This window comes from Pteropus vampyrus, unplaced genomic scaffold (assembly GCF_000151845.1).
Source record: "Pteropus vampyrus isolate Shadow unplaced genomic scaffold, Pvam_2.0 Scaffold72, whole genome shotgun sequence".
Lineage (NCBI taxonomy): Eukaryota > Metazoa > Chordata > Mammalia > Chiroptera > Pteropodidae > Pteropus > Pteropus vampyrus.
The window spans coordinates 2,518,503-2,530,585 of NW_011888853.1; the positions used below are offsets into that span (position 1 = coordinate 2,518,503).

General features: G+C 59.2%; 3 protein-coding genes across 3 annotated transcripts in view; 2 read left to right on the top strand and 1 right to left on the bottom strand.

Moving 5' to 3' along the window:
• The first annotated feature begins 887 nt into the window (after positions 1-887).
• GALR2 (galanin receptor 2) lies at positions 888-4,364 on the top strand. Its single transcript, XM_011361981.1, has 2 exons — positions 888-2,278; positions 3,479-4,364. The coding sequence occupies exons 1-2, from the start codon at positions 1,911-1,913 to the stop codon at positions 4,266-4,268; spliced, it is 1,158 nt and encodes a 385-aa protein (XP_011360283.1). The 5' UTR covers positions 888-1,910; the 3' UTR covers positions 4,269-4,364.
• A 78-nt stretch (positions 4,365-4,442) lies between these two features.
• On the top strand, positions 4,443-8,744 carry ZACN (zinc activated ion channel). The gene is made up of 9 exons (XM_011361982.2): positions 4,443-5,564; positions 5,647-5,771; positions 5,896-5,940; positions 6,112-6,218; positions 6,458-6,627; positions 7,370-7,494; positions 7,590-7,800; positions 7,937-8,101; positions 8,534-8,744. Exons 1-9 carry the CDS (start codon positions 5,465-5,467, stop codon positions 8,722-8,724), a joined length of 1,239 nt encoding a protein of 412 aa, XP_011360284.1. The 5' UTR covers positions 4,443-5,464; the 3' UTR covers positions 8,725-8,744.
• A 945-nt stretch (positions 8,745-9,689) lies between these two features.
• EXOC7 (exocyst complex component 7) overlaps positions 9,690-12,083 on the bottom strand; it is a 15,128-nt gene continuing 12,734 nt past the window's right edge. The window contains exons 12-17 of the mRNA XM_023531620.1: positions 11,708-11,884; positions 11,347-11,442; positions 10,570-10,633; positions 10,327-10,368; positions 10,066-10,199; positions 9,690-9,870 (exon numbers count right to left, since the gene is read on the bottom strand). Coding sequence (XP_023387388.1) covers positions 9,768-9,870; positions 10,066-10,199; positions 10,327-10,368; positions 10,570-10,633; positions 11,347-11,442; positions 11,708-11,884 — 616 coding nt within the window. The 3' untranslated portion in view covers positions 9,690-9,767. The remainder of the gene's footprint in view (positions 9,871-10,065; positions 10,200-10,326; positions 10,369-10,569; positions 10,634-11,346; positions 11,443-11,707; positions 11,885-12,083) is intronic.

A 12,083-nucleotide genomic window follows, 5' to 3' on the forward strand; every position in this document is an offset into this window, starting at 1 on the left:
TTTCGTCAAGACTCTGCAGTGGCTCCTCATTTTACTCAGACTAGAAGCCTCGGTCTTTAAGATGAAAAAAAGCCCTGCATGCTATGCCTCTTACTTCCTCCCTGCCAGTCTCGTCCTTCTTCATTCAACTTATTCGTACCAGCCTCCCTGCTTAGGGACCCAGGCACACGCCTGCTCTAGGGCCTTTGCACTGGCTGTTCTATCTGGAATGCTCTTCCCCTAATATCTGCTAACCTAGCTCCTTCACCTCCTTTGAGTCTTTGCTTAGATGTCACCCTCCTAACGAGGTCTGCCTGACCACCCACCCCTTGTACTCCCAAATTACCTTACCCAGATCTACTTTGCCTGCAAATACTTATCAACTTGTAATAGATTAAAAACTTACTTGAGTTGTGTTTTTGTACTTCTCACCTGCTAGAAAAGAAGCCCATGGAGGGCCTTGATCTCTGTAGAGATCACTGGTAGATCCCAAGGACCCAAAACAGTGCCTGTCAAGGATTAGGTGTTTAACAAATAGTTACTGAATAAGTGCATGACGAGTATCTCATAAACATGAACGGTTATTATCTTCCTATTTGATGAATAGGCAGGTAAGGCAGGGGTGTGAATAAGGTTTTCTACTACCCAGAGGAGTAGGTAGCTGAGCTCCTGAGACTGAGATCCTGGGAGGAAACAGAAAAAGAATGTTCTTGACTGGGACCCAAGGGACAGAGCAGGGAAAGGTGAAGCAGAGATCAAGCTACAGTGGCAGAAGGTGATTTTCAGACCTGTGAACCAGGGGATTTAAGTTCTATAGAAACTGCAATGATTTCCACATCACAAATGCTTGATGACTAATATGTCAAAATTAGAAACAAATATTTAAAATTTTATTGCAACCTAAACGCCCTCCTGGCCATCTAGGGAAATGCAATTAGCGCTTTGGACTCTGCTATTTTGTATTTCCTTAGTTTTCCCTTTTTGGATATCTGACCAGGGTAAGGAGAATTTAAATCATTCAGAGTCACACCTCTCAGACACTTCTCATTCCAGTCTCACCAGGGCCCTCAGAGATGTTATTTATCCCAAATTACAGCTGAAGAAATTCAGGCCTAGCGGCCCAGGACAGCGCCTGACACACAGGAGATGCTCAGTATTTATTGGATTGAATTGGAGGGAAAAATGTTCAATGGGTGAGAAGGGAATGAGATGAAGCTAACCAAGGTCCCTCAGAAACCTTCCATCCTCCCCACCGGGGCTCTCTGGGGTTCCTGTGAGGCTCCGTGCTCCTGGGAATTAGAAATGGGAAGCGGGGTGGCGTACACGCTGGGGCCGTCCCACTAGCCAGTTCTGGAATACTGCGGCCGGCCATCCAATCCACCTCCGCCCCTCGTCACCTCCCCCACCCCCACCCCCACGGATCCTCCCGGAAATATTCCTAGACTCCCCCGGGGAGGTTCGGCGAGCCCGCCAGGCTGCAGGGAAGCGCGGAAGAACGCGGGGTCCCGGCAGCGCCGCGCAGACGCAGGTCCGGGCGGTCGGTCCTTCGCCACTCTGGCGACTGCCGGGGAGGTCAGTCAGTGCGCCGCTCATCCCCGCACAGCCCAAACCCGGGGGCTGGACCTCTCCAGAGGGCCCCGCGTCCCCGGAGTGGACTGCCCGTGCCTCAGCTGGGACGCTCTGGGGCTGCTGAACAGCACTTCCCTCCGCGTGGCCAGCCGCCTTGGGGGACCATCCCACCCCTCCAGCTGCTCGCTCCTCCCTGCGATCCAGCGCATCGCGGTCTCCAGCTCCAGCCGCGACGAGGCTCACTCTGCCCGCAGCTCCGCGGAGTTGCACTGGGCGCTGCAGCGGCCGAGTCGTGGGAGCCGCGCGCTCGGCAAGACCCAGGAGGCTGTAGGAGCCCGGATAGCCTCTGGTTCGGCGGCACCATGAATAGCTCGGGTGGCCCTGGGGCCGAGGACGCGAGCGAGGCGGGCGGCGGGGACAGCCGGCAGCCGGAGGCGGTCATCGTGCCCATGCTGTTCGCGCTCATCTTCCTCGTGGGCACCGTGGGCAACGCACTGGTACTGGCCGTGCTGCTGCGTGGCGGCCAGGCGGTTAGCACCACCAACCTGTTCATTCTCAACTTGGGTGTTGCCGACCTGTGCTTCATCTTGTGCTGCGTACCCTTCCAGGCCACGATCTACACCCTGGACGACTGGGTGTTCGGCTCGCTGCTCTGCAAGGCTGTGCACTTCCTCATCTTCCTCACCATGCACGCCAGCAGCTTCACGCTGGCCGCCGTCTCCCTGGACAGGTAAGCAAGCGCCCTGGCGACCCACAGGTCCGGTACCCAGGCGGGGGCAGGGCTCGAGGATCAAGGAGGGACTTGCAGAGAGTACAAAAAGCCACTAAGACAGCAAAGGGACCGGAAAGGGAGTGAAAGACAAACGGGAGAAAGAATAAGAATGGGGGACCGCGGTGTCCCTCCGTTAGGTGCATCCTTGGGGCTGCAGGTTGGAGACCTCAGCTCTCCAGAGCCGCGGATGCGGAAGAGCAGCGTTTCCAGGTTCAAAGCGTTTCCCATGCTTGTTCTGGCTTGCGCTCAACGTCCCTGTGGGGTTGGGATGGGAGGAATTACTATGCCCAATTTATAGACGAGATTGAGTTTGTAAGTGACTTGAGCAGAGTCACCTATGCAGTAATCGTGTGCGTGAAGTCAGCGTTCTGTCTCCTGGCGTCAAACACAGGCGCCTCCACCTCGCTAGACTCGAAACCACGGTTTGCTCGGTGCTTTCGACTTTGGTCCGGACAGCAGAATTTGGGTCCCTAGCTCGGCCCCACCCCCTCTGCGCCCCACCTCCAGGCCCCATTCAAGGGCAGGGAGAGGAGGGCGCCTGAGCTTCACCACCCCCCAGCTGGAGCTTAGGAGGACACCTGGATGATTCCTGGGAAGGAAATCTGGGTCTGACTATGGTGTCTCTCTGGCTCCTCCGCCCCAACGTCCTCCCCACCTCCCCTGGACAAGCAGCGAGGAGAGGCCACATTCCCCATACACCCCTCAGTTCCATTGAGCACGGAGGTGTAGGTTCCGACAGCACCGGTGGGACCCACAGAGCGTCAGCTTCCCTGAGAAATCCCCTCGCGTTACTTTGCCTGACGTGTCTCCAGGCTGTCTGCTAGAGCTTCAAGGCGCCTGAGTCCTACCTCTCCGGGCCCCAATGCCTGTACGATCTTCGGGGTGCCCTCCAGGATGGAGTATGACTGTGGTCTTAGTCGCGGGAAGAGCAGATGAATGGCCTATACGCCTGCCTTTCTGGCTGCTAGGTCCCTCCGCACATCTACACGCTGCTGAGTGTCCGGGATAACGTGGGTCGCGCTCCAGACTTGTGCGGTGCGGCCGTGCGCTACGGACCTTCCTGGAGAGTGGGTGTGGTACTTGAGGTGCAGGGGTCCCGCCCTGCTCCCGCGAATCCGCCCTTTCAGCTGACGTCTCCCCTCCTGGCCTGACCCGCAGGTATCTGGCTATCCGCTACCCGCTGCACTCCCGCGAGCTGCGCACGCGTCGTAACGCCCTGGCGGCCATCGGGCTCATCTGGGGGTTGTCGCTGCTCCTCTCCGGGCCCTACCTGAGTTACTACCGCCAGTCGCAGTTGGCCAACCTGACCGTGTGCCACCCGGCGTGGAGCGCGCCTCGCCGCCGCGCCATGGACCTCTGCACCTTTGTCTTCAGCTACCTGCTGCCCGTGCTGGTGCTGGGTCTGACCTACGCGCGCACTCTGCGCTACCTCTGGCGCGCTGTCGATCCCGTGGCCTCCGGCTCCCGGGGCGCCAAGCGCAAAGTGACGCGCATGATAATCATCGTGGCCGCGCTGTTTTGCCTCTGTTGGATGCCTCACCACGCGCTTATCCTCTGCGTGTGGTTTGGCCACTTCCCACTTACGCGCGCCACCTACGCGCTGCGCATCCTGTCGCACCTGGTCTCCTACGCCAACTCGTGCGTCAACCCCATTGTCTACGCGCTGGTGTCTAAGCATTTCCGCAAGGGCTTCCGCAGGGTCTGTGAGGGCCTGCTGCGCCACGACCCGCGCAGAGCCTCGGGCCGCGTGTGCGTCGCAGCGCCGGGCACCCGCGGCGGCAGCGCGCTGCAGCGCGAGTCCACAGACCTGACGCATGTGAGCGAGGTGGCCGCGCTCTCCGCCCCTGCGCCAGCGCCTCCTAGCGGCTCGGCCTCGCGCCGGGTCCCAGGCCTGCCATGGCTGGACCAAAACGCCCCCAACGGCATCCTGGCAGTTAATGTGACCTGAGCCTCGCTTAGGGTGTTAAAAGATTGGAGTCACATGTCTGGGGATCGTAGATGGAGTTTCGCCTGTTAATAAAATGCGGAAACTATTTCACGTGCAGTGATGCCCTGTGTCTCTGTGAATCTTACAGTCGTGAGGCTCCGTGGCAAGAAGCCTCTGGGACTTCACAGAGGCTTGGGTGCAGGGTGCTTTGCCGAGCTACAGGGAAAGAGGGCGGAAGACAGCCGAGTTAAAATCCGCATAGGAACTCTTAAATGAGGCTGGGGAGCGCCGGACTCCCGAAGGCTCTTTGCACGTGGCCGTCCGGAGGCGCCAGGTGTATATAGTTTGGCAAACCAGCAGCTGCGGATGCATACGACAAAGGCAGGCAGGGTGTTTAAGCGCATTCCGTAAAATCGGTCGATGACAGATGCGGATACTATATTCCTCACAGCGCTCCTGCAGTAGTGTGTGGCGGGTCCTAGCCTGCTCCCAGCTCCTTGGGCCCCTTCGGATTCTCCGCAGCCCTATCGGTGCCTACAGACTTTCAGCCTTGAGGTTTTCTTTCCTTGCTTCAGCTGCAGCTATCCAGGATCAGAACTCAGTTTCTCCTGGCCAGAAAGTCTCGCTCCAACCCCACCGGTCCTGCTCCAGGGCGCACAGCAGCGGTTCTAAGGCAGCGTTGGACTGGGGCAGGCTGAGAATCTGATGCGGGAACAGGGATGCCTCCCGGCTTTGCTCATGAGCTAGCCTCTATCTGTCTCCGGGTTTGCCCCCCTCCTGGAGTCCTCAAGCCAAAGCTTTTTATATGAAATTGGTTCAGGGCTTAAGAAGAGGCAGGAAAACTCTTAAGGGTGTGCCCATTTCCTATCGTTGAGCGCAAGGCATTTCGGCAAGGGTTTGGGTACTTAGCCAGGCTCGTTCTGGAAAGCAAAGTAGGCCTGCGGCATCTGCCCAAATTGGGCCTAGAATGTGGCAACGGGTTCCAGGTGGTGGAAGTGGAGCGAGACAGGAAAGCCTAGGCAGGTGCAGGGCTGGGTCCCGGGCTTTGTCTTCGGGTGTTTGCGGAACCCAGGGTGGGCGTGGGGTGCCAAGTCCAAGGCTCCAGGATCATGGTACAGAGCAGCTGCCTCGACAAACTGCCCAGTACCCCAGAGAAGTGACTTAGAGGCTGGAGCTCCGGTGCCGCTGCTCTGCCCGGCCCCTCCGTGGAGCCGCCAATGATGGCCCTGCGGCTGCTGCTCCATGTCGCCTTGCTCGGACTAGGCACCACGCAGTCCTCCGTCCAGGGCCGTCGTCACTTCCACAGGCCAGTGCTTGGTAAGTGGAAGGCACTGGTAGGTAGTGAGCTTTGAGATTTGGGCCTCGGGGCCTCCAGGTGACCTCGCCCTCCATCCTTCAGCCTGGCCATCCTTCTTTGATGCCAACTCACCCCTGGAGGTTCAGGAAATCATCCAGATTCCCAAAAACGGGAGCTCGCCCCTGCTCGTGGATGTGCAGGTGGTCGTGTCGAATGTGTTCAACGTGGTAAGTGTCCTCAGGCCGTGGAGCAGGTGGGGCCCAAGCGCTGAGCTGGGTGTGGGGCAGGATTCAGCCCCTGGCATGCTAAGGTCTCCCACCTTCTTTCGTGACACGCTGCCCCCTCTTGCAGGACATCCTGCGGTACACAATGTCCTCCATGCTGCTGCTTCGGCTGGTGAGCGCCCAGTGTGTGTGTGTGTGTGTGGGGGGGAGTATAAAAGGGTGGGGTTGGGACAGGAGAACCCTTTGAGTCCAGCTCAGAAGTACTGGCCTTCATCAACCTGCCAAGCCAAGAGGCACAAATTTGTGGAGAGCCAGCACCTTAGTGGCATCCTTGTGTCCCCAGTCCTGGCTGGACACTCGCCTGGCCTGGAACGGGAGTGTATACCCACGGCGCATGGTCATGCGGCCCTGGAACTCACTGTGGACGCCGGGACTCACTATCCAGGAGGCGTAAGTGAGGCGAGAGTGCCAGTCCCAGGAACCACTGCGCATATCCCTGTCTTCCCCATCTGGAACCTGGAGGCCCTCTGAGCGAACATCTCTCTGTTGGGCACCCTGCCAGGCAACTGGCACGCCTCTCTTTTGGAACCCTGAGGTCAGGGGATGGCAGCTGGGCATGTGCCTGACTCTCCCCCTGCACCCCCTTCAGAGAAGGGGCTAGGCCTCCAGCTGCGGTGCCTTTCCTGCAGGCTCTGGGTGGACTGGCAAGACCAGAGCCTACGGGCCCAAGTGGATCAAGATGGCCACGTCGAACTCCACCTGGCCCTCACCACAGAGACCAACTGTGACTTTGAGCTCCTCCACTTCCCCAGGGACCAGAGTGACTGCACCCTCAGCTTCTACGCTCTCAGCAACGCTGGTGCTGACAGGACAGGGGCTGGGGGGAGGGGGAGGAGAGGGGAAGCCTCGGGTCCACGTCTGACATGGGGGTGGTGAGCCTGTGTCCACCCCAGTCTAGCCCCCAGGCTTAGGGGAGCTGAATGGATCCCGGAGCACCTCTCACTAGATCTCCCCTGTCCTCCCTGTAGCCCACCCCCTTTCAGTCTTCTGTCCCTCAGCTACCCCAAGGCGATTGCCCTCAACAGCCAGGGCCAAACCACAGCGGCTGGGCCACTGGTGTAAGCTCAGCTCGTGGCCTCATCCGTGTAAACATCCTGAAGGTGCCGCCACCCAGTCAATATCCCACAGACCCCTCAGGTGACGCTGTCCAACTTGGCAGAGAAGTCCCATCCTTCCCTTATAACCCCTGCCTCCGGGAAATACTACAGGGCATGAATTCTAGTATTTTGGGTGTGAGATGACACACTGGTGGATGAGTCTGGGACCACTTCCGCTCCACGAAGTGTGCGAAGTGTATTTATTTTTACATAAAAATCTGTCTATGAATCTGATAAGGCCCTTCCTTTAACTGGAGAAAACTTAGGGGTGCAGATTCAGGTTTGGGAAGCCCTGTATGGTTCAGTTTCATCTCCAAGCCTGCCCCCAGCAGCCATCAGAAGTCTCCGTCCCGGGCACCAGCTTGTCCCTGCCCCTATTCCCGAGAGGGATGTGGGGGCAGGGGTATCTCTTTCCTAGATCACCGTTCTCATCCCTACTCCTAGCGATGGAGCTGGAGTTCCAGGCGCATGTGGTGAATGAGATTGTGAGTGTCAAGCGGGAATATGTGGTTCGGGATTTGAAAGTCCAAGCCCTGCCCCAGCAGCTGGTACCCTGCTTCCGGGTGACGGTGAGTCGGGAAGAGGCCGACAGAGGGCTGATGGAGCATTGCCCTGCCCACCCTCTGCACACCCCCCCAGAAAGCCCCAACTTTCTTCCTTCCAGCTGCGCCTACAGAATACGGCACTAAAGGCCATCATAGCTCTGCTGGTACCCGGGGAGGCGCTGCTGTTGGCTGATGTGTGTGGGGGGCTCCTGCCCCTTCGGGCCACAGAGCGCACCACCTACAAAGTGACTCTGCTGCTGGGCTACCTCGTCTTCCACTCTTCCCTGGTGGACGGCCTGCCCAGCTCCTCCTCCTGCAACCCACTGCTCAGTAAGCCCTCTGCCCTCACCCACCCGGGGCAGGGGCCCTCTGCCTGGCTGGCCTTCTCTCTCCCCACCTCTGCTCAGCGACCCGGGCGCCGGAGGCACAGGCTGGCCCCTGACCTACGCTCCCGCCCCCTCCCCAGTTTACTACTTCACCATCCTGCTGCTGCTGCTGTTCATCAGCACCATGGAGACCGTGCTGTTGGCGGGGCTCCTGGCCTGTGGCCACCTCAGGGCCAAGAGCAGCCCCGGCCCAGCTCCGAGAGGGGAGCGGCAAGACCCTGGGAACCCAGGGCCTAATCCTGAAGGTGGGTAGGGGCCAGGGCCTTTCCTGGGGGTGGGTGAGGAATGAGGCCGGGAGCAGGTCTGACGGGGCAGAGCTGGCAGGATGCACGCCTGGGGCTGGCGTTGGAAGTGGCCTGGCTATTAGAGGCTCCTTGTATTCTGTGCCCCACTGTTCCCACATCAGCCCTTGGAAGAAGCAGGTCTGGAGCAGGGAGCAAGGTCAGCCTCCTTAAAGGCCTGGATGACTTTGGACCCCCTGAGGTGACCCTGTGCCATTGGAGCCTCTCTAGCAGAGTCTTTCTTCAACTGGAGGTGGCCTACAGTGGGCCAGACCCAAACGTTCACTAGTTGTAGGTCTCAGGAAGGGGGCCATACAGCTGACAGGCCCTGGGGTTCACCCTTCTGTTCTGGGTGAGCCTTGAAGTGCTGCTCCTTTTCCTGCCTCTCCCCCACAGAGGCCCCCAGAGGAGTACAGGGGCCATGGAGGAGCTGGGCTGAGGCTGCCGACCACACCTTCTTCCTGGTGTATGTGGCGGGGGTGGTGTGTAGCCAGTTTGTCTTCGCTGGATTCTGGATGTGGACGACGTGCAAGTCTGACCCAGCCCCTGGCAAGGACGCGCCCCATGGTGGGCAGCCCAGGCTGTAACAGTGCAGGACCTGGGGGAGGGCCATGACGGGGTCTCTGGAGAGACAGCGAGGGACGCTGACTCTCTTCCTGAAGCCTGGAGGACCCTAGGCCACCCTGAGCTCTCCCTTCTGTTAGCATGTAAGCAGTGTGAAATAAACCCATCACCCAAGCTCAAGTGCACCCAAGGGTCTGCCTTCATTTTCATTGAGCTCAGCTGTTCACTCTTGTCCGATGGAGGTGGGGCCCCACCTCACACCCCGACCCTCACTCCACTCCTGAACTTCTCAGCAGTGGCCACCAGTCTCCCAGCCCGCACCCACCGCTGAATTGCTCCTATGCAACCACTGCTGCTTGGCCCTGGGCCAGCAGGCACTGGGGACCAGGAGGCGGGGCCCAAGAGTCAGGCTGCAGAGGGTGATCAGAACGGCTCTGCATTCTTGAGGTGTGCTGAGCCCCTGAGGGCATGGAGAGAGAGCACTCCTGCTCCGGCCAGCTGGGGACAGAACACCCCCAGCCCTCAGGATGCGGGTGATGGGGAATGCGCCCTCTGCACTAAATGCGAGAGCAGATCCATCCTGATTGCTTTCGCCCCAGGCCTCTGGCTGTGGTCAGCCTGCTCCTTTGAGCCCCCCTGTGCGTTTGGGCTGAAGTGGGGGGCTCCACCCCCAGCTCTGAACTGGGCTGGTGGAGGAGTGGTTGTGCCCTCCTGCTCCTGTGCACACGAGGCAGCTGTGAGCTCAGGCCTGTGTCTTCCTTCTCTGGCCTTCCCTGTCTTGAAGCCATCACATGTCCCCTGCAGGTGCAGTCAGGGACATAAAACTCAAGGTGTGCAGAAAGCCCAGTGCCCAGGAGTGTGCTGGTCTGGTGTGGAGTGGGGGCTGTGGGAAGAAGCAGAAGCCAGGACTCAAGGACCCAGGGACAGGGCTCCTAGCACGGGCAGGGAAGAAATGTCCCTGTGCCAAAGGACGGCAAACTCACCCAGCCCAGAGGCAAGTGAACACTGGTTTATGTGTCCAATGACATGGCCGGTCTGGTGCAACCGGGCAGGGACAGTGGCAGGCTTAGGCGGACGTGTCGAAGAGGCGGTCTATCATGTCTCCCACCTGCTCCACGCGGTATTTGATGTACTTCTCAGGGTTCTTGGTGAAGGGCACGCTGCTGTACCTGACCAGGCACTGAGGTCGGAGGGAAGCCCAGCCCGCCCCTGCTCCACCTCAGCCTAAAGCCCTCCCGCCGGGGTGCCACGGCCCCACACCAAAGCCCAGGGCACTGGATCTGCCACCCAGACCTACCACCCCCTCTGCATTTTCTCGAAGAGCACAGAGGTCTTGTGGGGGGAGTGAGGCGCATGGGGCTCACCTGTGCAGGAAGGCCCCGTAGGTCTCCTTGACCATGTGTTTCTGAGCCTGGCGAATCTTGTCCCTCTGCTCTGTGTCGGGAATAGCCCAGGCCTTCTGGATCTTGCACAATTCTTCGAGGCCGTCATTGAAGCCCTGGCCACCAAAAGGGTGGAAAGAGAAGCCACCCAAACACACCCAAGTAGTTAGGTCTCTGCTGCTACGACCGCAGCAGCGAGCGGTGGACGGGGTGCGATCCCCACACCCCTTAAACCCCACTCACCTTAAACCGCTCCTTGATCATCTGCCGCTCCTTGTCCCGGAGCTGGGGGGCCGAGAGAGCTTTCCTCAGAGCATAATTGACGGCCCCTACCCCTCCCCAAACACCCCGGCCCAGCCCTCCCCGATGGCCACACGCATCCTCCACTCTCCCATTCCGGCGGGACTCCTGTCCATCTTCCCCGAGACGGAACGAAAAGTATCACATCTGCCAGACAGCCCTTCCCAGCCCAGGTCCTCAGCCCACCTTGACTCCCGGTTGGAACATAGGTAGATTCTTCTCAGCGATGTAGTCAGTCACCTTTAACCAACTGCCCAGAGGGAGAGAAGCATGGGAGGGACGGCCTCAGGCAGCTGCTGCTTCCTGGGGCTGGTTTGTTTTGTTTCTTAAATCTCTTGATCTACTCAGGGTGGGTGGGGAGGGAGGGCAGGAATTGATCTGGGTCACAACTAAGCAAAACGTAACTGAGAATTTTCCTTGGGAACATGATTGAACTGCCTGCTTCAAAAATTAAGAACAAATAACAAAGCACTCAATAAATTGAACACACACTATCAACTATGCTTCACGTCAGTACCATGGCAAACTAAGACGGAGAAGCAGATGAGAAGAAAAGGAGGGGCCAGGGACAGAGGGACACCGACCCAGGAGAAGAAGAGGGAGCACTGCAGAGCGAGGCTCAGCCAAGTTCAAGGGCTCTTGCAACCTTGCTCTTTGCTTGGGCCAAATATTACCCACGCCTTTGGCAGTCAGCCCTTCTACCATTCTTAGCTTCGCCCTCGGCAGGCAGACTACCCTCTGAAGACGCTGGCACAGGGGGCCGGGTGAGAGCTAGCAGAGGTACGAGAGGGGAGCTTCTATCTCCACCCCACGAATGTGATTAAACACATGACTGGGTCCACGGGTGACAGTTCCCCATTACTGACCTCACTCCATCTGGGCCCAGCGTCCTGGGACTCTGAGAAGGAAGAGTGCGTGGTGGGAATCGGGGTGGGGGTGGGGGAGAGGGCCAGCCTCTCTCACCTGCGCTGGTAGGTCTGGATCTGCTGCTCGATATGCTCCCGGTAGGAGCGCTCGGCAGTCTTCTGGGTCACAGCCACCAGCTGGATCAGCTCGGACCTGCAGTAGGGTAGGGGAGGGAGCAGAGAAGGATGCAGTTGGCTCCCACGGCCTGCAGCCCCACAGCAGCACCAGCAGGCCCTGCCCCTCCCGCCCCACTTTCAAGAGCTCTAAGAAGGCAGCTGCACACACGCCTCCCTGGGTCCTGGGACTTTGGAGAGGAAACGCTGCCCTCCCCAACTGGACACGGGAGGGTACAGCCAGCCCCGGGAGGGCGGGCGCCGGACCAGGTGAGGGCCGCAGACCGGCACCTGCGCTCGCTTACTTCTCCAGGGCCTTGAGGATGTAGTTGTAGTTGTTGTGCAGGAAGATGGCGCTCAGAGCGGGGTCCTCGTACACCTTGGACTTGCTCAGCAAGTTCAACTGCAGGTTGCCCAGGACTTTACCTGCACAGGATGGATGTGGCCACACCCACATGGCAGTCTGACTAAAATGACCCAATCTTGAGATTCACAAACCTGTTACTCCTCGTCCCTCCCTGACTCCAGACGCCCCGAGCCTCGGGAGCCCTTTGCCCAGCTCCCCGGCCCCCGAATCAGAGGTCAGGTTGTAATCCCAAAGGTCAGGGGGGCTCAGGAGGATGACCCGGAACAGCAGGAAAGCGCAAGGAGAGGGGAAGGACAGGCAGGGTGCGGGGCGCA